The sequence below is a fragment of the Acomys minous genome (assembly GCF_964271855.1).
Source record: "Acomys minous genome assembly, chromosome: 3".
Classification (NCBI taxonomy): domain Eukaryota; kingdom Metazoa; phylum Chordata; class Mammalia; order Rodentia; family Muridae; genus Acomys; species Acomys minous.
In genome coordinates, this window is record NC_140485.1 from 21,020,771 (window position 1) to 21,043,496 (window position 22,726).

The 22,726-nt window shown below is 45.0% G+C and overlaps 1 protein-coding gene across 1 annotated transcript in view; it reads right to left on the minus strand.

Moving 5' to 3' along the window:
* Positions 1 to 22,726, minus strand: part of ACOXL (acyl-CoA oxidase like) — a gene marked incomplete at its 5' end in the record, with an annotated part of 266,082 nt that overhangs the window by 142,719 nt on the left and 100,637 nt on the right. Inside the window, 3 exon segments of the mRNA XM_084774531.1 lie at positions 2,259 to 2,301; positions 2,304 to 2,324; positions 2,327 to 2,370. Coding sequence (XP_084630657.1) covers positions 2,259 to 2,301; positions 2,304 to 2,324; positions 2,327 to 2,370 — 108 coding nt within the window.

Consider the following 22,726-nt stretch of genomic DNA (forward strand, 5'->3'; position numbering starts at 1 on the left):
CCCACACATGACACACAGGAGTGGCTCTGTGATTTCAAGTTAATTTGTGTCAATCACTTGTCATTTCTCACCTTGAACCCCAAAGCTAGAACTATGGCCTGCCTCTGTCTCTGTCTCTGTCTCTGTCTCTGTCTCTGTCTCTCTCTCTCTCTCTCTCTCTCTCTCTCTCTCTCTCTCTCTCCCCTCTAGCCAAGCAAACCAAGCTACAGGAATAGAAGTCAGAAGGTGGGCTGTCGGCACTATGTCGGTGAAGTGGACCATAGAGGACGACAAAAATGGCTTCCACTTAGAGTGTTTGCTACACAGCGGTTCGTACTTGCCCAAACTCACTAAACTATGCACTACAACTTGTGCATTTTACTCTACCTAAATTCAGATGTAGTACCGAAGAAGCAGCTTAGTGGTATAGGCCTGGCCCAGCATGTGCAGCAACCCATGGTTTAATCTTACTGTGTGCTGGTTAGTTGTGGCCAGCTTGACCCAAAATAGAGTCAGCTGGGAAGAGGGATTTCCCTCATCAAATTACCCTGGAGATAAGTCTGTGGGCCTTTTTCTAGATGGATGGTTGATGTGCGAGAGAGGGCCCAACCCACTGTGGGTGGTGCCACTCCTAGGCAAGTGGTCCTGGTAGTGTAAGACAGCAAGCTGAGCAAGCCAGGGGGAGCAATCCAGTAAGCAGGTTTCCTCCATGGTTTCTGACTTCCCTCAGGGGATTTAGTATATAGAAGTGTGGGCTGAATGAACCTTTTCCTCCCCAGTTTGCTTTAGTGTTAGTGTTTTCTCACAGGAACATGAGTAGCACACTAGGATGCCCCAGGACTATGGAAAAAGGTCAGAAATGTTTAGGTAACAGATATTGGATGTGAGTGATTTATATTTTTCTCAGATACCTTGGACTAACTAAATCCATGGTTTTTTTCCTGCCACAGAATTCATACACCCTGGAATCCTAGATTTCTATTCTGTGCCTCATGTTATGAGAAAACCGCAGCCAGGCTCATGGACTCTGCCACCCACAGGTCACAGCACAGCACACGCGGCAGGGTTCTTCTTACAAATCCCAGCACAGCTCACTCATCAGTGTATAAATTTTCCAACAAATGTGGGCTGTAGCCTATCTAGAAGCTGACTGCAGCAACCCCACCGAGAAGCAGAATTTGCACATTAGAGAGAGAGAAAAAAAAAAGAGCACAAGGGAAAAGTCTCAAGTGTGATGCCCTCGTCCCAGCCCACATCTTCCTGGCCCTGTGATCTTAGGCAAACCTCAAAGTTTCTTGACTTTAGGATGCAGGGGTGTCAACGACACAAAACACACAACCCAAACCCTGTCCTGGCACTGGGAGACGGAAGCATCTGAAGACATCTATTATAAGCCTGTGGTGAGGGATGGAGAGACAGCTCAGTCCTTCAGTGCACTTGTGGCTCTTTCGGAGGATCCAGGTTTGTTTCCAGTACCCATATAATAAGTAACTCCAGTTTTGGTGTATCGAATGCCTTCGTCTGTCTCCCTCAGGTACCAGGCACACATGTGGTACACATACATAGATGTAGGCAAAACACTCATACACATAAAATCAATAAATCAAAAGCAAAATGTTTAAAAAGCCTGTGGTGAAGGCGAGCATGCATATGTATTTACAGTACCATTACCACGATTTTATTCAGCACCTTCCCCAACACACACGCAGGACACACATGCCTCGATCTAATTTTCAAAGCTTTGCTGTCCATTTAGAAACTTTACTAGAAGTTGGAGGTATTTTAACTGTTCAAATCTGTTACTTTTTCTGTTTCATTTTAATTATTTGTTTGTTTCTTTGTTTCTTTGTTTGTTTTGTGTCCGGGTGTTTTGCCTACATTCATGTCTGTGTGCCATGTGAGCACCTTGTGGCCACAAAGGCCAGAAGAGGGAATTAGATGCCCGGAAACTGGTTATGAGCCACCATGTGAGTGCTGGAAATCGAACCCAGATCCTCCGGAAGATCAGCCACGCTCCTAGCTGCTGAGGGACCACTTCAGCTCCGATCTGTTAGCTTTAATATTAGTAGACAAGCGTTGACTGAAGTCTTCTTGAATTCTTGATTCCACTGTTTGGACACTCAGACAAGTTCTGGGTTTCACCTTGAACTTGGACTTCAGATTTCCTACCCACCACCTCCCCAGGCCCTCTCCTGCTCACAGTTAGAAAACGAGACTCGTGTCCTTCCCTGCCTAAGGTTTCCTGGGAGAGAAGCAAGCGTCCCCAGGGCCTTTCTCACCTGCTCCTGAAGGTTAGGGCGTGTGCAGTCGCCAGGTGAGGCACAGCCTGACTGTCTGCATCTGATAATGATCTTCACCTCTTCTTTGTCCTTGGGCCCAAACTGCCTTCGGCAAGAGAGAATCAACAAACAGAACTTTTACCAAACCGACACAGGCAACTTCATTTTTCATGGCTGCACGCGGCAGCCAGCCGTTGGTGTTTCAAACGCTGCAAGATACAGAAACCCAAGTCTCCTAAAGTGGTGTTGAGACAGTCAGTTAAGACAAGCCTGCCTTCTGACAAAAACCCAACAGAAAGCATTTTAGCTTCCCTAGAAATTAACCTTCCCACAGCGGGATATGAGGAAGGCACCGAATCTATCTACTGCACAGAGTAATTTGTACTCCCTACCTTTTACATGACATCTTATAGCTGCAAGTGCCCCGTGATCATTAATTATGCAGCTTTACCAGGTTTGTGACATAATTAATAGGACAGAAGCTGTAGCCTAGAACATATTTCAAAAGGACACTCTCAACTAGGAGGGTGCCGGTGGCCCCCATGCTCCCGTCGGATTCACAGGAGGATTGTTACTCTCAGCCCTCCTAAGCCTCCCACCCCCAGCCCCAGCCCCGCACCTGTGTGTGGAGTGGTTCCCCACATCCTGAAGACCCTCCCCCCATTCCCTCCCTCCTCCTCCCCCCCCCCCCCACCTCCCTACCCACCCCCACCCCACCCCATGTCTTCCAACAGCGGACACAGGGCACTTGGAGGCAGGTACATCTCATGTCTTTCCTCAGAGCAATCCAGAAGGTGAGTGACACTGTCCCTCCCATGGGCAAACCCTGCAGATTTTGCCACAGATTGTAGCCCAAAGCCACAGATTGCCAGCAACCCAGAACTGACACAAAACTCACTCCCCACTGTCCTGTGCAGGACAATGCTCTATGACTTTGGGATTGGTGACATTCTGTCTTTAAACAGCCATGAACTTAGTTTTGATTTAAAAAAGAAACATTTTACATAAACATTGTCGTGTAGTGCAAACACGTGCACACGAGCACACACATACACATACAGTGTTCATTATCAAACACACAAAGCAAACCTGTGTTGCAGACACTATTGAGCTAAGTGTATACCAATATACTCAATAGCAAATTTCTCAGAGTTTTATGATTGAAACAGACATTCTTCAACATCATTTTGTATTTCAGTATATTTTCATTCGTAGTTAAAAGAAAGGTACGCTGATCATTTTAGTGCACATGGCATCTAGAAGTCACAACCTGGCCATGTCACATAGGGGGAGGAGATGAGGCAAACAAAGCCAGGCACACGCAGGGGCAGATGCTACAGGCAGAGCGAGCTGACTTCCCCAGGCACCGTTTGACCACTGCAGATGGTTGTCTCAGGAACAAGATCATGGCCTACCCTTGGTCCGTGCCCTTTCTCCCATACCATCTCCACCCAACCACAGCAGGGCGTGGTTTCAAATGAGAGGTTGAGCAGTGTGCAGGGCAACCTCTCAGCTTCTGTGATCATGATGAGACCAAAAACGGAAAGGAAAAAAAAAATCACATTTTCAATAATGGTGTCATCGTAATGTTAGGTTATTGCTTTGGACCGAAGTGCGTCCCCACAAAATTCATACGTTGAAGCCCTAATTCCCAAGTGGCTATTTGGAGATAGGGCTTTTAGGAAGTAATTAAGGTTAAATGAAGTCATAAGGGTGGGGCACTAATCTGATTTACCCAGCAAGCCCTCCTTCAATTGCTTGTATTGAAGGAAGGTCAGGTGAGGACACTCAATTAGGCAGATTGGGAAGACAAACCACACAGACACCAAATCTTCTGGTTGTTGGGCCTTGGCATTCCAGGGTCCTCTGTTTAGGTCACCCAGCCTGCTGTGCTTTGTCACAGCAGCATAAATGCTCATGCAGTTACTTAAGATGTTCTATTTGTCCCCACTCTCTTGAGTCTTAATTTTAAATTTTACAATTATACCGTAGCTCTCTTTATCATTCCTAAAGCCAAAATTTTATCAACACTAGACATGGCTGTATACAGCCCATTCGTCTGGGAGACAGCTGTGTCTGACTTGTGCCATCAGCATACTAGGTTCTGAGCATCTACCATGTTCAAGGTCAAGTGCCACGTATGGAGCTCACAGCCCAGATCACAGAGGAAAGCCCAGGTAGGAAGCCCCGCCTTCCCTCCCTGTCAATCACCAGTATTTCAACATGGATTTCTGAAATATCATTTTACTCACACAGACATGGCAAAAGAAATGATCAATAACAACACCTTTTTTAATCTTGATTTGATGAAGAAAGTCATATTAAACTCACAATTTTAAATAGCATCCTATCAAGTTTTCTGTTTCTTCGCGCGAGTCTTTGTTTTGGCATGGGACAAAGCAGATGCACAGCATTGAATGGATGGGTTGTTCAAATGAAGAAATGCAGGCCACCACTGCAGAGTGGTCTGATCGGGGCCTCAGGAAAGGTTTGTGGTTGCTAGGTCAGTGTGGTGGTTAAAATGGATTGTCAGTTGACAGGATGCAGACTCTCCTAAGAGTCAAGCTTCTGGGCATGCCTTGCGGGGAGGATCTAGATTATCTTGACCTCGAGACAAGCCTGTGAGAGAGTCTCTGGATTAGGTTTACTGAGGTGGGGAGGCCCACCCTAAATGCAGGCAACACAATTCCATGGGCTGGAGTCCTAGCCTCCATAAAGAAGAGAAAGCTAGCAGAAGTATTTATCACTTTCTCCTTCCAGTACTACAGAAACAACGTAACCATCTTCCTCAAGCTTCTGCTGCCATGCCTCCCCCCCCCATGGACTGTATTCCCTTGAACTATGAGCTAAAAGAAACCCTTCCTTCCTGAAGTTGCCTTTTCCTCCATCAGGGTTTTTTGTTTTATTTTGGTTTTGGTTTTTTATCACAGCAACAGAAAATAAAACTAATATAATCAGTTTCCCATTGTAAGCAAGATTTGCGATGATCCCATTTCCTCTCTGACCCCTCACAGTTCAGTTATGGTAATAGGTACAGGCCACAGAGACCACCAAGAGTGTGTGGCGCTGAGGATAATTTGAACTGTGGGGACCTGGTTCAAGAGGTTTCAGAGGAGAAGAATTTTAGTATGTTGTCTGGAGACTGTTGTTGTAATATTTTGGTAAAGAATGTGGCTGCTTTTTGCTCTTGTCCAAAGAGTCTGCCTGAGGCTAAGGTGAACAGATTTAGAATAGTTGCACTGGCAAAGGAAATCTCAAAACTACCTAGTATAGACTCTGTCCTGTGGCTCATTTTGGTGAAAATGAGCAAGCTAAGCAAGGAAAAATACAAAAATGTATGGTTCAAGGACAAAAGTGGCACCAGGGAGTGGAATGGAGCTAAATCCTGTGTTCAAGGAGATAAGCAGATCAAAGATATTAAATGGAATAAAAGGAAGTGGTGACCTCAGGGCAGGATTCCTCCCCAGCAGGATGACGTAGTATACAACTGTAATCCCAGCACTCAGGGAGACAGAGGCAGGTGGAGCTCTGTGTGTGTTTCAGGCCAGCCTGATCTGTAAAGCAGCCAAGGCTACACAGAGAAACCCTATCTCAAAAAACAAAAAACCAACAAAAGTTTCCTCCCAACTAAACTTCCGTCTTGTGAAAAGGAATTAAAGAGCAGTTTGGGTCCAGGTGTGGTGGTACATGCCTTTAAACCCAGCATTCTGGAGACAGAGACATGCAGATCTCTGAGTTTAAGGTCAGCCTGCTCTACAGACCAGTTTTGGTACAGCCAAGCTTAAGCAGTGAAGGAAACCATCATAAACAGGAAGCTAGTGAAGATGTAATTGAAAAGGGGGGCCACGTTCCAGCCCCAGCAAGCAGCAGGACCTCTCAAACTATAGGCCAGCCCCAATTAAATGTTTTCCCTTTTAAGAGTTTCCATGACCGTGGTGTCTTTTCACATCAATAAAATCCAAATTAAGACTAATAGGTATGGCTTCTGTAGATTCGTGAGTTCGGAGGCTTGGCCCATAGGGTGTGGCATTATTAGGAGGTGTGGCCTTGTTGGAGGAGGTGTGTCAGTGTGAGTGTGGGCTTTGAGGTCTCCTATGCTCAAGCTACACCCAGTGTGACACACAGTCTCCTTCTGCTGCCTGTGGATCAAGACGGAGGCCTCTCAGCTCAGCTCCAGCACCACATCTGCCTGCACGCTGCCATGCTTCCCGCCACGATGATAATGGACTAAAGCTCTGAGCTGTGAGCCAGCCCCAGTGACATGTTTCCTTTTATAAGAGCTGCCATGGCTGTGATGTCTCTTTACAGCAATGGAAACCCTACCTAAGATACATCCCTTCCCCAGATGAGACTTTTCTGGTTTTTCTCCTTCTTTCTAATGTGTCCCTTCAAAGCCCAAACAGAACCAAACCAATGAAAGCAGTTGCTTCTCCTTAGAATGCCCTGCGCACTCCTCCTGTGGTGTCCCCGGTGCCAGCGTCTCTCCTTTTCACCCTGACACTACATGTGTCTGTATAAACTGGCGGCTGCTGCTGCTTCTCAACCGAAGCCTTGCTGGTTCTGGAGTGTTTGCCCCACCTCCCAGGGTGAGCTCATTTCTAAAGATAGCGAGTGATGTCCACATGACTGCATCTTCCAAATGTAAGCTAACAAGACCAGAGGCCCCAATACCTCCTTCACGAGGCTATCACAATGTAGGCCACTGTGACCCTGCACAAGTCATCCCAGGTGACACCCAGGGCCAATGTCAGACCAAGGAGAACCTCTAGATACCAGACCCCTCCCAAAGTACCCAACTAGTCGGTCACAGTCCACTTAGCCTGCATGCTCCATCCTTTGCTTCGGCGTCCTCCACCTCCCCACTGACACTAGTGTTTTTTCCTGGAATGTCTGTTTACTAGTACTTGTTATGAGCAAAGGAAAAACTTTGAAACTGAAGCACTGGTAAGAGCAGTAGACAGAATAGAAATTAATGAGAAGAATGAGAGAGCAGGAGAGAGGAACCAGCCTCCTAGAATGCCAACACCGCTACCCTTGCTTTATTTATTTTTATTTATTTATTTATTTACTTTTTTTTTTTTTTTTGGTTCTTCGAGACAGGGTTTCTCTGTGTAGCCTTGGCTATCCTAGACTCACTTTGTAGACCAGGTTGGCCTCGAACTCACAGAGATCCGCCTGCCTCTGCCTCCTGAGTGGTGGGATTAAAGGCATGTGCCGCCACCACCCAGCTTATCCTGGCTTTCTTATGTGAGACCAGAAAAAAGAAAAAAAAAAATGAATGGATGAACAGAAAGTGGCTCATGCCCACTCTTTCCCTCTGGCCTCGGATGCCAACAGGCCCCAAAGCATTGAAAGGGAGTTTCTATTGGCTTTTTTACCTATCTGATGTTTTATCCAGCTTTAGAGGTGGGAAATGTGGCACTAAAGATGAGTGACTCTTTGGCTCAGAGATGCCACCAGAGGTGGGCCCTAGGATGCTACTATTAGCCCCAAGCTGCTTGCCTGGCTGCAAGAGGCAGCAGAAGGGATATATGAAGACTCTGGACCGTCAAAGGCATGGCAGCCTTGCCTGGCCGTTCTGCAGCTGCCATCATCTTTATGCTCTTGGGACACAGTTGGGCACACTGGAGTCTCCTCCCCTGGTTGCCAGCATCCTGGCACGCTGCCCTGGACACAGCTCACAGGGCTGTAATCCCTGCAGCTGGCCAGCAATTACTGCCTGCCAGACATTTTTATTGTTCCAGAATATGATCTATATGGACGCAATATTCTTCCTGTCCTTCCCTCCACTGGGTTACTATTTTTCGTTAAAAATACATGCAAAGGGTATATTTTTCTCTACAAACACACTTTTTATTTTAGCGCTCCCTCCAAAGAAAAAGAACCCAAATCACTTAGCTTTCTACTGATCTTTAAAAAACAAAGAGCAGTGTACGCATTCACGATGATATCCATGTGAAAATCAATCCAGGGTTCGGAGCTGCTGCAAATGATGCCATTTAAAATTATAGATCTGAAAAGCTATTTCTGGACTCCAGCAACAAGAGCTAAGGCATAGAGGAAACATTTATTTTGGGTTGTTGTATTTCATCCCTACTCAATTTTGAACAGGGCTGCTTAAAGCAACATGCGTGGAAAGTGACACGGCTATTAATCACCAAGGCAGCTACTGCAGGCTCAGCCTGCAGGGGGTGGGGGTGGGGTTGCGTGCTGCCTGCCTTTCCCGCTCTCCCTCTGGTCTCTTTTCCCAAAGGAGGCCAGTGACCTACTAAAAAGATAATTGCTTCCCATGTTTCCTGCTCCGAAGCATCATTGCATCAGTCTGCTGTGAATGACAGCGAGGCACCCTGGAAGGAGAAAAAAGCTTGTGTGGCTGGGCCTCCGTCCTTGACCCTGAGATGTCTTGGGGTACAAGCTAAGGGTGCAAGCTAGTTCACATCTCTGCAGTCAGAAGGGAGAGAAAAGCTTGCCTCCTTTAGTGTTGAGGTGTTGACCTCTGCAGACGGAAGCTGGGCCCTAGACACATTACCATAGCCACTGGGATTTATTAATAATCCAATTTCAGGCTACGGTCAAGGGGACTGGGGGGTGCCTTCTGTGGGACACCTGCATCCCACTGACATAGCACTTCACAGAGCTCCCCCAACCCCTCAGAGAGCACTCAGCCCAACCCTTTCTGTTTCTCCTGTTTTGGGGGGACACTCCCAGATATAGGACTTAGAGAGCAAATATTTTACAAATCAGAGCATGCATGTGTGCACACACTTGTGTGTGTGTGTGTGTGTGTGTGTGTGTGCGCGCGCGGGTGCACGCACATATGTGCAGCACACACATATGTATAGGCAAACTTGCCCATGTGTATGTAGGTGGAGGGCAGAGGTTGACATTAGGTGTCTGTCCTCTGTTTTCCACTTAGGCTTTGAGACAGGATCTCTCAGTTAACTGGAGCTTGGTGCTGTGCTCAGGCTGGGTAGCCAGCAAGCCCTTGGGCTCTGCCTAATCTTATGCCCCCAAACTCAAGTTACACATATACACACGTATATACCACCATGCCTGGCTTTTAGGGGGCTTCTGGGATCTGAACTCAGACACTCACACTTGCATATCAGACATTTTACCCGCTGAGCCATCTCCTGAGAACCAAAGCAGAACATTTTAAGGCCACTGGATCTAAAATGTTTCAACATTTGCCTTCCAGCTCGCAGCATTATTTTAGGAAGCCATGGAGCCCTTAAGAGGTAGCACCTTGCTGCAGGAGCAGGTCCCTCAGGGCGGACCCCTGACAGCCTGAAGATTACAGAAGGCTCCTGGTTACAGCACTGCCTCCATTATAAAACAGGAGGAGACTCTGTTATGCATTCCACAACAAAGGCCTTTATGCCTTCCTTGCCACGGTTGAGAGTTTTGGGCGTGGCTACACTAATACAAGCATTGACTGGATCCAGAAGACTGGGATCCGACTATAGAAAACGTGGCTTCTTATGATCAAATGATGTGTAGGCACCAAACACTCCAATTCACAGCTTCAAGCCTTGCCATCCTCAGCCCCGTCTGATTCCCTGTGGGGTCAAGCTTGGTATCAAAATGGGGACAGGCTTCCCATAACATCCTTTTTGTGTAAAACTGAATGCCTAATGGCTTTCTTTGGACTCTGAGCAATCCTGCACCAAACATCAAATTCAACATGTTAGACCTGCTATGGTTTAGCTGTCATTCTTCAAGTAGGCAATTTTCAATTGGTCTATGCAGCAGATGGAAGAAGTGTGTGTCTGCCTGTCTACATGTGTCATAGATAAGCACTGTTTTCACAGTGGCCTTGGACTGACGAGATAGCTCAACAGATAACGTGCTTGCTTTGCAAGCGTGAGCACCTGAGTTTAGATTTCACCCAAGTAAAAGTTGAACAAATATAACCTCTGGGGATTGTCGGGAGACAGGCAGATCCAGGAGGCTAGCCAAAAGTGATAAGCTCCAGGTTCAGTGAGAGATCTTGGTTCAAATAATAGTAAAAATAACAACAACAATATGAAGAGAGTTAGAGGATGACACCTGGTGATGGCCTCCGTCTACACATGTACATGCATGTGTGCTGCACATACACACACACACACACACACACACACACACACACACACACACCCCACACGTGTGCGTGAGTGTTGACTGAAATTAAATATGGAAACTGTTCCCAAGAAAACTTTCAAAATGCTTTCCTACTTTTGTAAACACCCTATAAATAACACACACACACACACACACACACAGAGAGAGAGAGAGAGAGAGAGAGAGAGAGAGAGAGAGAGAGAGAGAGTGTGTGTTTTGGTTGAAATTAAAAATGGAAAGTGCTCCCAAGAAAACTTTCAAAATGCTTGCCTACTCTTGTAAACACCCTAGAAATAACATGCGTGTCTTCCAAACTTCTCGACAGTGACAGAGGAGGGTTTTGATCTCCCTCTGGCTTCAGGGATGCCTGCGGACCAGCTTACACAATGACCTTGCACCCCAAACTGTTGCTCCAGGTCAAGGGCTGTTGCTCAGACACACAGCTCTCCAATGTGAGATTAAGGACAATGACAAGTTTTAAACATGGGGGGATTTGATGAGAATATACAGACAGAAATGGTAGTTTATCGCTTTGGTGTTAATGTTAGAAAGCCTACACAGCAAACACGGACAATGGCTCAAGCCTACAAACAGAGATGCTGGAGCGCATATGGCACTGCTGGTGCGCAGCTCTTTGGGAAAGAGCCATTGTCACTCTTCTTCCTCCCCCTTTCTCACAGATCATGCCAGATCCAAAACCTAGGAATGTAAAGGCTCTACCCAACAGGCAACACGGAGGTCTGAGGTTGTGACCAGTGTCTAGCAGTGACCAACACTCTGCTCTCTGAGACTGGGAAGACCATGTTCGTCATGGTTAGCACTGTAGCAGCAGCACGGAATGGAGTAGCCTGCAGAGTGTGGAGTGATTAGAGACAACCCAGACAGCCTTCAGACCAGACAGAAGGTGCAGGAAGTGGACTTGCAGCACTGCCCTCCTATTTCTACTGTCTAGGTTCTTTCTGACCAACTTCATCATCTGATGGCGAGGACCAGAAGCAGGCTCCCCGGCATAAGAGACTGGCCAAGTCCAAGTTCTTCTTTGAGGGTTCAACTATTTTATTTATTTTTTGAGCATTCAACTGTTTAAATAAGAGTAGATCTGACCTATCACATTATGGGTCAAGGAAACCTCTTTGAAACAAAACAACACCAAGAAACATGGCTTCCTCTCTGCTCAGTCAGTTCTTGTCCTGTTCTGATGCCTCTTGTTGCTGTGGGAGGCCATCCTGGGACTGAGCCATCACATCCCAATTTATAACACTGTGCAGAAAGCCAAAGACAAGATGGTGAGAGTTCAAGTTCGGAACCATGCATCCCTGGGATGCACGGAGATGCAGACACTGCCATCGGTGAGAGAGTTATCTTGTTCGGGAAGTCTGTGAGCCTCCGGTTCCTCAACTGGAAATGGTTCTCAACCCATGAGTTGTGACCTCTTTGTGGCCCCATATCAGACACCTTGCATACCAGATATTTACATTACAATTCATAACAGTAGCAAAATTACAGTTATGAAGTAGCAACAAAATAATCTCATGGTTGGGGTCACCATGTCATGAGGAATTAAAGGGTATTCAACGGTTTCGGTATTAGGAAGATTGAGACCCACTGGCTTAGAGTAGCAGCGGGGACCAAGTACGATGTAGCTGCATGCCTGTTGTTGGACAACACCCAGCTTGAGGGTAGTGTGGGCAAAGCCACAGAAGCTGCACAGCAGGTGGCCAAGGAACAGAGAGGGTCATCATCACACTTGTTACCATTCAAACCAAAGTCTTCAAAGATAATCTGTTAGCTACTCATTCCTGATTAAGAAAGTGATTTAAAATTTCCTCGAAGAGGGCCGGGCGTGGTGGCGCACACCTATAATCCCAGCATTTGGGAAGCAGAGGCAGGCAGATCTCTGTGAGTTCGAGGCCAGCCTAGTCCACAAAGCAAGTCCAGTATAGCCAAGGCTAACACAGAGAGACCCTGTCTGGGAAAAAAGAAGATACATTTCCCCAAGAGTAAGTTTCTTTATTCTATCTCACCAAAGATGACCTGTAAGGCAAAGGAGAAAGCCTCTTTCCCAACATGAAATTAAAGATAATGAAATTGTTAAGAAAGAAGGCATGTTAATGCCTGCACACATGTTTCTGTGCCTCTCTCCCTCTGTCTGTCTTTCTGTCTGTCTGTCTGTCTGTCTGTCTCTCTCTCTCTCTTTGTGTGTGTGTGTGTGTGTGTATGTGTGTCCATGTGGTGGAAAACTAGTGTCAGCTGTCCCCTTTATGTATTGAGGAATACCATTGTTTTTGTTGGGTTTTTTTTTTCTTCTTATGAATTTCAGGTTGAAAAAAGTTAGGCAACACACAGTCTGAGGGTGGTGTGGGCAAAGCCGCAGAAGCAGCAGATTGTTTCCAGAGCTGATCACTGGCCTTAGAGAGGAGCCCAAGTGATATTCAGTTTGCTGCCACACAAGGGAAATTAATTTACTTTTTCAGAACTAGAGCCTTAGCAATATTTATGAGCAACAAGACTTGGCTAATGTTAGGCATCAGGACTGGGCTTCCTTGAGAATTTTTTTTAATCCATCCTAATGAATGCAAAACAAATCTACAATGGTGCAAAATGTGGCGCTGTAAAGGACAGCTGAGACAGCCTGGGGTTGGCTAAGGACTTCACTGTTAAGGAGGCACTTTCCCTCATCACTATGTCTCAGGGACACACAGCACCTCAGCCACTCAAGTGAGGAATTAAGAGTCACTTAGGGAGGGCTGGAGAGATGGCTCAGTGGTTAAGTGCACTGCCTGCTCTTCCAAAGGACCTGGGTTCAATTCCTAGTACCCACATGGCAGCTCACAGCTTTGACTCTAAGATCTGACACCCTCACACCAACGCACACAAATTAAAATTAAATAAATATTTTTAAAAAAGAGTCCCTTAGGGAGTCAGGTCATCTTTCCTCTTTCTTCTCCATCTGAGAAAAGTGCAGATGCAACAGAGACTAAACCTGAACAGCCGGAGATAGCAACCCTGACCCCGGGACAGAGACAAATTCTGAGTCCCAGCACCCAGCCCTGGGGCCGAGCATCTCCATGCCTCAGACTGGCTTTAGACTACTCTTCGCAATGCAAATGTCCTGAGATAACTAATGGGTAGCTGGCATCTCCACCTTCACTCTTACTTCACTGCCTTAAAGGCAAAGGCACCCACAGGTCCTTAAAACACCATCACAGCCTCTCAATCTGCAAAGACTGGCTACTTGGCTATGGAGTTAGAGCTTTGTCTCATTTCATCAGTTTTTCTAGAACATAGGTCTCACGGATATTTTCTTAAATGTGTACCTAGCACTTTCATTAAGTGGAATGGACATTCTGGTCAATGACTTTCTGTTTATGACAGCAATCCCCAAAGATAATGTTAAAACAGTGAGAAAATCACCCAACCGCACAGTTCTCAGAATGCGCACATAATTAAGCAACGTAGGACTGACTCATATTACAGCTCATCTTTTTAGCCCCAGGATCACATTTTCGCCTTCTTGTCTTTTTTTTTTTCTTCAAGACTTTATTTTTATTTGTATTTATGTATATGTGTGTGTCCGGTGTGTGTATGAGAGCACTGCCCTCAGAGGCTAGAAGAGGGTGTCAGATCCCTGGCAGCTGAAGTTACATGCAGTTGTTGGCCTCCAAGTGTAGGCGTTGGAAACCAAACTCAGGTCCTTTTCAAGAGTTCTTAGCCACAGACTCACCTCCTTTCCTTCTTTCCTTCCTTCCTTCCTTCCTTCCTTCCTTTTTCTTTCTCTCCTTTTTTGTTTTCTTTGTTTGTTTTAGTGGATTTGAGACAATCTTTCACTGTGTAGCCCAGGCTAGCCTTGAGCTTGTAATGACTCCTCCGGCCAGCCTCAGCTTCCCTGACTACCAGGACTACAGACATGTACCACCACACCCAGCAGAAATGTGCTCAGCTATCACTTCAGTCTGTGAGGGAACCATTCGCTCAGTTTTATTTCACCCGAGAATGTACTGAAATGTCATCTTGCAGCATGCAGAATTCTGGTTTAATGGCTCTTTAATGGTTGGGAAATGGCAAGCCACTTCCTGTGACCTTCATTGGCTTCTGGTGAGCTTCTGCTGTGATTGTTTCTCTACTGCTTTCAAGAATCTTCCTTTGGTTTTAGCATTCCGGTTTTTTTTTTCCCATAATGTGTGTGCGTGTGAATTTCTCTGAGTTCATCCCTTCTGGATCTGCTCAGCTTTTTGAATCTGTGAGTTATTTATTTATTCATTTTGCATAATTTGGGACACGCAGGTTGGGCCTTTGGCTCCAGTCCCCTGGGCTGCCATAGCCCTGTTCTCCCTGCTCGTCTCTTCTGTGTTCTCTTCCAGGTCCTTCCTGGGGTCTAATAGTTCAAGTGCAAATGACTTTTATTGCTTTATTGTGTCTGTATGAGGAGGTTCTGTGGTACATGTACATGGAGGTCACAGGACAACTCGTGGGAATTCAGGTTGTCTTCCACCATGTGGGTCCCAGGAATTGAACTTGGGTTGTCAGGCTTGGTGGGATGCACTTTTACTCATTGAGCTATCTCAGGGCTAGGGAAATAATTCAGTGGGAAAAGTGCTCGCCATGCAAGCAGAGGAGCCCGGGTTTGGATCTCCCACACCCAGGTAAAAGCTGCGTGCAGTGCATGTGTCTGTAGGCCAAGTCCTCGGAGATGGGTTAGAGACAGGCAGACACTGGGGACTTGCTGGTAACACAGGCTAGCCAGAACTGCAAGCTTCTAGTAAAGTGAGAGATCGTGTCTCAAGACACAAGGTGGAGAATCAACTACTGGCTCCACATGTCTATGCATGTATGTGCACACTCACTCACTCACATTCACAAATACACATGCACACACGCATGCACACACACACACACACACGCATGAACACAAACAGTTCTGACTCTCACGCACTTACACACTAAAAATAAAACATTTTCAAATCACTCTAGCATCCCTGTGATCCCTGTGTTGGCATCTGCTGCTTTCTTTTTCCATTCTGTTTGAGATTTTCCTGGTTCATGGTGTAATGAGTAATTTTCAACTGAAATACATACATATTAAGGCTGCAGTGGAGTCTCTGGGTCTTATTAAAATACTGGATTTCTCTGCCCTGTTGTAGCATAGAAATGCATCACTATTGACAAGCAGAAGTAGAAACCTAGCATCCTCGGCCTCCACTGACTCTCAAATCATGCATGGGTCAGGTTCCTTCCTCCCTTTGGGCAATGACAAGAGTTCTAGCCCCTCACACGATCACCAGCAGCCAAGCAGTGGGTACAGTGCCGTCTCTGCTGGGGAGAGTGAAGGTTGGAAATCTATGAGGCCTCTGACACACACATGAAGTAGGAGGTGTGAGGACCTGCTAGGTAGGGGTGGATGTCTAGGTCTCCCACAGTGTCCTGATTATAGAAGGTAGACTCAGCTGGAGACAGACTTAGAAACCCACTGTAGACACGGAAGGCAGAGGCCTCAGCCTTTGCTGGCATGAGGTAGGGATGGTATCCCGGTTCTCTGCGTGGTGTTAGACTACACAGAACAGTACTATCTAAAGCTGTGGGCCTTCTTGTCATCACCTTTCATTCTTCTTAGATTTCACATGTAATACCCAGATTTCACATCCGTCCTTAGTGGAAGGGGCAGAGAAATGCACATTCGTTCTATCTTCCTGATGGTCTAAGTTCTATTTCAAGATTCTGCACATGATGCAAAGATTAGAGTTTTGGGAAGTCCACTTTCCTCAGCCGCTGGAAGGATGGAGATGGGCAGCACTGTGTTTGTTTTCCTTTCATATGAATAGGGAAGAAGAGACACAGAGAAAGAGAGCTTGTGCACTAATGTCAAACAGAAGCAATCTGTCATACATCTTCTTTTATAAAAGATGCACCACATCTTAAAGATGCACCGTCAATTTAATATATCTGCATAAAATCACAAACACCTCAATGTCAGAAAAAGCAAAGGATCCATGTATACGTGTTATAATTAAAGAGTGGTGAAACGTCCAATATACACAACACAATCAGTTATGACTGTGTCATGGGAGTTCCCTGTGTGCTTTTCTTTTCGCCTAAAATGCTATCGCATATGAATTCCCTATGTCATTAAATACATATGAAGCTATACTCTCAGTGATTAATTTCTTAGGGTTTTCCAAGGGAAAAAAGATACTACTACATTTTTTAAAATTGCAAGCCCTCCTTAGAATTCCTGAGGCACGTCACCAATTCATTTTCTAGAAAGAGTCTATCAGTTGTAATCCTTCTCCCAATATGTAAGCCAGCTTGTATTAAAACATTCCTGTAGACGGCGGGCAGGGGTGGGGGGTGGGGAGGGGCTGCACAAAGTGTTGTACGAACCAAGGACAATGCAGGCAGTAAACCTACACCCCCTATTCAGTTCTAGCCAATGGACAGCTCATTCTCCACAACTGTGGGGAGACCAGTGACTGCCTCTGACATGAACTCTGGTGCCCCCCACTTGACCACTTTCTCTTGGTAGGGACATCTGGTGGCACACAGAGAAAGGGGAAGCAGGCTATCTGGATGACACCTGATAGGCTGTGGGCATACGGTGGGGGAGGTGGTCTTTTCTGTCATAGGCCTAGAGGAAGAGAATAGGATGAAAGGGGCGGGGGGAACAGGAAAATACAAGTGAGGGGATAACAATTTGGATGTAGTCTGAATAAATTATTTAAAAAATTAAAATTAAAAAAAAAAAAAAAAACAAAATCCCAAAACCTAAATGTAACTTTTATAGTGTTGAATGTCATTAGAAAATCAAAAACATTCCTGCAGAGATGAGTATTAGTGTCTTTGCTAATCCATCAAAATAGAATGTTTCATCACTTCATATGCCTTTCTTTAATTGTATATAATTATGCACACACACACACACACACAGAGAGAGAGAGAGAGAGAGAGAGAGACAGACAGACAGACAGACAGACAGACAGACAGACAGACAGAGACAGAGACTGACAGAGAGACAGAGAGACAGAGACAGAGAGAGATTGAATAGGTAGCCCTCAGTTGGTGGAAATGTTTGGGAAGAATTAGAAGGTGTGTCACTGGAGGTGGGTTTTGAGGCTTCAAAAGTATGCCCTCTCTGCCACTTTTGGATCAAGATGTGAGCTCTCAGCTGTTCCTGCCACCATACTTTTGTTCAGCCATCATAGATTCTAACCCTCTGAAACCATAAGCCCGATTAAATGCTTTTTTTTGTAAGTTGCCTTGTCATGGTGTTTTGTCACAGTATTAGAAAAGTAACAAAAACAATACTTGTTTACAATCTATGCATCTTCTTTAAATATCTATAAATTTAGATACCATTTGTCTCTATTTATGGTATAGCAATGGTATCATTTATTAAATATTCATTGAAGCTTTTTCTGTATTAAAAATTAGGGCTTTAAAAATCTGTACTTCCTTTTGAGACAGCGTCTCACTATGTAGTCCCAGCTGTCCTGGAACTCACTACATAGATAGGCTGGACTCAGACTCACAGAGATATGCCTGCTTCTGCCTCCTGAGTGCTGGGATTAAAGGTGTATGTCACTACACTCAGTGAAAAATCTGTACTTTTATATAATTAATTTAATCTAGCATTCTTTGCTTTGGGATATTTTTGTCTGTCAGGACAACTTATAGGTTCATAAGAGTATGAATCAAGTTTTGCCTTCACCTTTGCTCTTTTGTGCCTTGGTTTAACTTTTACAAGTGAACAGAGGTGAGAGGTAATAGGTTTACCCCAGCAGGACACATCAGATTGACTAGCCCAGTTGTCCCCAGCGAGGTCTACTGGCTAACCCAAGAAGGTGAATAGATTCTTGTCTCTGATGCTTAAAATAGCCACTCCATGGTTCTGACAGATTCCTGGTCTTCACCCCGATCGCCTCAGCAGACAAGTCCTTGCTTTCACCTTTCTCCCACTTTATTTACTGATCTATCAGAAAATTAATGTGAGCCGCAAGCCCCTATCCACACAGCTTAGTCCAGGCATCAATTTTCCCCTTGATTCTACAGTTGAAATAACAAGGAAAAGCAACTTCACTGGTCTACTGGCCTCAGATTATAAAGTTCAGGGAGTCCTTCTCTATGGGGAATTTCCTTTTTATTTAACAGGATTTGTGTTGTAATAACCATCCTTCTCAACAAAAACAAATCCTTCATCTTCTACTTAAATCCTGCTGGCTACCCAGTTGTTGGCCTGAGGGATGCTCAGGGTGTGGGTATCAAGATGAACATATCCATTGTCAAGGTCTAAAACAGCAATGAAAAATACCCTTTGCTGGACTTGGCCCAAGGACCCACCCCTGGCTCTCTGCACTCGAACACAGGCGGATATCTACAGCGGCTGATACATCTGACCGTGTCCCAGAATTTCACTATGAGATGATCTTCCACATCCCCCACGTCTCGCTGCCATACTTTCTCCATCTATCTCTTTTCTGACTCTAGTTCCCTCCTGGGCCATTGCAGAGGACAATGCGGTCTTCTTGATTGTAAAAAGCCCGTTTTGTTTCCTTATGCTGACATACCCTTGCACATAATTGAAAATTAAAAAGAAAATAACCCAGCTTGTTTTCTTTACAAAAACCATTTCCAAAATTAACAATGTATTATGCCTGTGACAAAATCAATCCATCTGCTTCACACGGCTACAGCCTGGAAATAAACTCCTACAAGGTCGTTTGAGTTTATGTGTAAGATCTCAGGGCGCTGGAAATTTTCTAAGTCACGAGATGCCAAAGAACGCAACTCGAGATGACAGTCTGGGTAGATGAATTTCAGAAAGGTTCTGGGAGGCTAATGGAGGTGGACCACAGAATTCCTGCTGAGAGCTAGGAAATCCTTGCTCACCTAGGTCACAGACTGGGCTGAGAGACACTGGTATGCTTCTAGAATTTACTCAAAGGAAAATACAATTTTCACCACTGGATGGACTCCGCTTTTGCTGGCCTACATGCAAGGGCACTAATACCAAAGCATTTACCATTTAATTGTTGAGCATTATCCCTACAACAATGCATTGGAAATATTTTTAGGACATACACAAGAAGAAATAGCCATGCCATTCAATAATATCTAAATATTAGCAAAAAATAAGTGATAGTCTGATGTTGGGGAAGTGATATATTCATATATGCCCTTTTCCCACCAGTGGTTCAGTGTGCTGAAAGCTTGACTCTAGGACGGTGAAGCCAAGTAGGACTCTCTCACCCTCTTGGTCTGAGACTATGACATTATACCAGCAGAAGCAAGATACTGGCATCTCTTATTTTCCCTCACTTCAGTCCCAACAGTATAGAAGCACTGCTCCAGACAGTCACAAGCAAGAGAACTCAGGACCCACCTCCTCCACCAGTTCCTCTCTCACAGGGCAGAAGCTTCACTGAAGACACAGCAAGTTAAGAACACTTTGTGCTGAGTGTCCACCCCCGCTTGCTTCTAGGGTCAAGGGCTCACACCAGAAGAGACAGCTGAGAAGACCAGAAGCTATGGTTCCTACCTACCCTTGCTTATAAAGGGGTGATATTTCAGGGAAAGAAAGCACCCCAGCTCTGCTATGGTGGTGTCAAGCTAGAACCAGGAGGAGAGGCCATAACAGCAAGAGCTTCTGGCTCAGGAGAGAAATTTCACGTGGGACAGAGCATGTGAAAGGCCACGCAGATAAGTATTGTCACAGGCAGAAGATTTTGTTAGTGAACAATCAAGAGTTTCTGATAACTTCACGATCCTTTTAGTGTCAAAAAAGTAAAAAATGTATTAAGAACAAACAGTATGTCTGATAAAAGCTTCATAGAAAGAGTCATGGAAAGATGCAAGAAGAGAGTCTATGGCCTGGGCAGCCTCAGTGATTAGCAATACCCTGGCCATTCCAAAGGACTTCACTATGTGAAGCAGACTGGGGTATAGCATAGGCTCCAAGGAGCGATGAAAATCCTACAGCAAGCAGCTTATTATGATAATGGAAACCAGCAGCCAGCGCACTACCTGTCAATAGAAGCAAACCACCTAAAAGCTCATGAGATAAGCAAAGAGCTAAGCACAGCCTGCTAAAAAGCAGTCATCCCAGGCATTCTAAGCAGGAAGGGTATTGTGCTCCCACCTAAGGCTCAGGGAACATTGCAGAAGAGGGGCTGTGAAGATTGTAAAAGCCAGAAGATCAGGGAGTTGGCTGTGAGATTGTGTCTCCTAGTAATGTCAGAAGCTACAATCATAAAGTCTTACCAACATGACTATGTAAATATGAGCTGAGAAAGGACATTAGACATGCCAACATGAAGAGGACGAGGCCTCAACCTTACACAAAGACTACAGGTAACTCTGAAATGCTGAGAGTGAGAGAAACAGTCTTCCCAGAGGGAGCATGCCAATTGGTTATCCAATAGCCAAATTGCCTGCCCTGAAAAAAAATGTATACAAATAATATTACACAGACTGGGCAGGTTGCATTTACGTCTTTAGGAATATAAATGAACATACATATATGAATGTAACAGAAATTAATGAAAAAGAAGCCATAGATTTGAGAAAGAGCAAGAAGGGGTATATGAGAGATTTTGATAGGAGAAAATGAAAGGGGAAATTATGTAATTTATATTATAATCTAAAAAAATAAAAGAAGTAATAAAAAAAGAAGGGTGTTAAAACAAACCATATAAATATAGGTTTGTTATTTCTTCTGTTTCACAAAAGTCATTTAAAAAAGTATATAATATAATAGTATACTGTATATCATCTGTAACTTCTGTAGATGTGGCATGTACAAAATAGCTTAACAAAAAGGGGAGATGGTGGGGAGGAAAATCCGTAATCAGTATATTAGATGAAAAAAACCTTTTTTCTTTTTTTAATGATGTATTTATTTACTATGTATACAGTGTTCTGCTTGTATGTATGCCTACACAGCAGAAGAGAGCACCATATCTCATTATAGATGGTTATAAGCCACTATGTGGCTCCTGGGAATTGAATTTAGGACCTCTTAACCTCTGAGCCATCTCTCCAGCCCCCGGAAAGAATCTATTTTCAATAAAAGAAAAACTTCTAAAGGAGGGAAATGGGAAAATAACTATATAAAAATTAGTTAGTTTCCCTTGCCCCTTACCTTTCCACACCACCACTGCCTTTGGCAAGTGGACGTGCTGGTCCCAGGTCATGAGAGCAGGAGACCCGGCCCTGCCCCTCACCAACTGCAGCACTGGGCAGAGCAGGCCCTGCACCTCAGTACAGTAGAGCTGTACAGTACAGTACAGCTGGTTCTGGTGGCCTGGGTGCAGGTGAGGTGGCCCTGAGGGCATGAGAGTAGGACAGCTGGCCCTGCCACTTGCCAGCTGTGCCACTGGGTGAGCTAGCCGGGGCAGTGCTGAAGAGCTCACTCTGGTGGTGTGTGTGGGGGAAAGCTGGTAGCCCGACCGACTAAGCTACCACCCAGATCCAAACCCGAAGCTTTGAGTTGTCCCATCCCAACATCTACCTCACCTATGGACTTCTGGAGCTTGTGAAGGGCCCACTCCTACAGATACAAAGCTGCAGGATCTCCATGACACAGAGCAACAACAGGATATCTGAGAGGAGTCCCAGTGAGGATCAAGTATTGATAGTGTAGCAGAAGCCAGAGACCTCAAATGAGACAGTGTTCACTGCAATGAACATTTGCAAGTAAAGATTCATGGGCAGAAGGATACACTGTGACAGACTATAGCTTCCACAGCGAGGTCAGGGTTTTGTTCATTTGTTTTGTTATTTTATTTTATTTTGTGTGGGAGGAGGGTGGCTACTAAGGGATGGGGAGATGAGTGGGATTGGGGTGCGTGATGTGAAGTTCACAAAGAATCAATAAAAAAAAAACTTAAAATTTAAAAAGTTAATTAAAAGATGGACAGTGAGATGGCTCCGCGGGTTAGCACATTTGCCTCTAAACCTGATGGCCTGAGTTTTATCTTTGGAACTACATGGTGGAAGAAGAGAACCAACTCCCACACCTTATCCTCTGGCTTCCACATGTGCATCTCAGCATGCACGTATGTGTGTACACGCACACGATAAATAAATAAAATGAAATTTCAAATCTTAAATTATTTAAGAGAATAAGTGCTATACTAGAAAATATTTATTTAATGCAAAATAAAGGAAAAGGAAATAGAAGAATAAAGAAGGCATGAGCTAAGCCTGGAACGGTGATGTGAACGTGTGGTTCCAGCTCCACGGAGGCCGAGACAGGAGCAGCTTTAGAGGTCGCTGCCCATCCAGTCTACCCAACCGGTGAGCTCCAGGTTCAGAGAGAGACCTTGTATCAAAGAATAAAGATGGACAGTAATTGAGGAAGATACCTCAAGCTA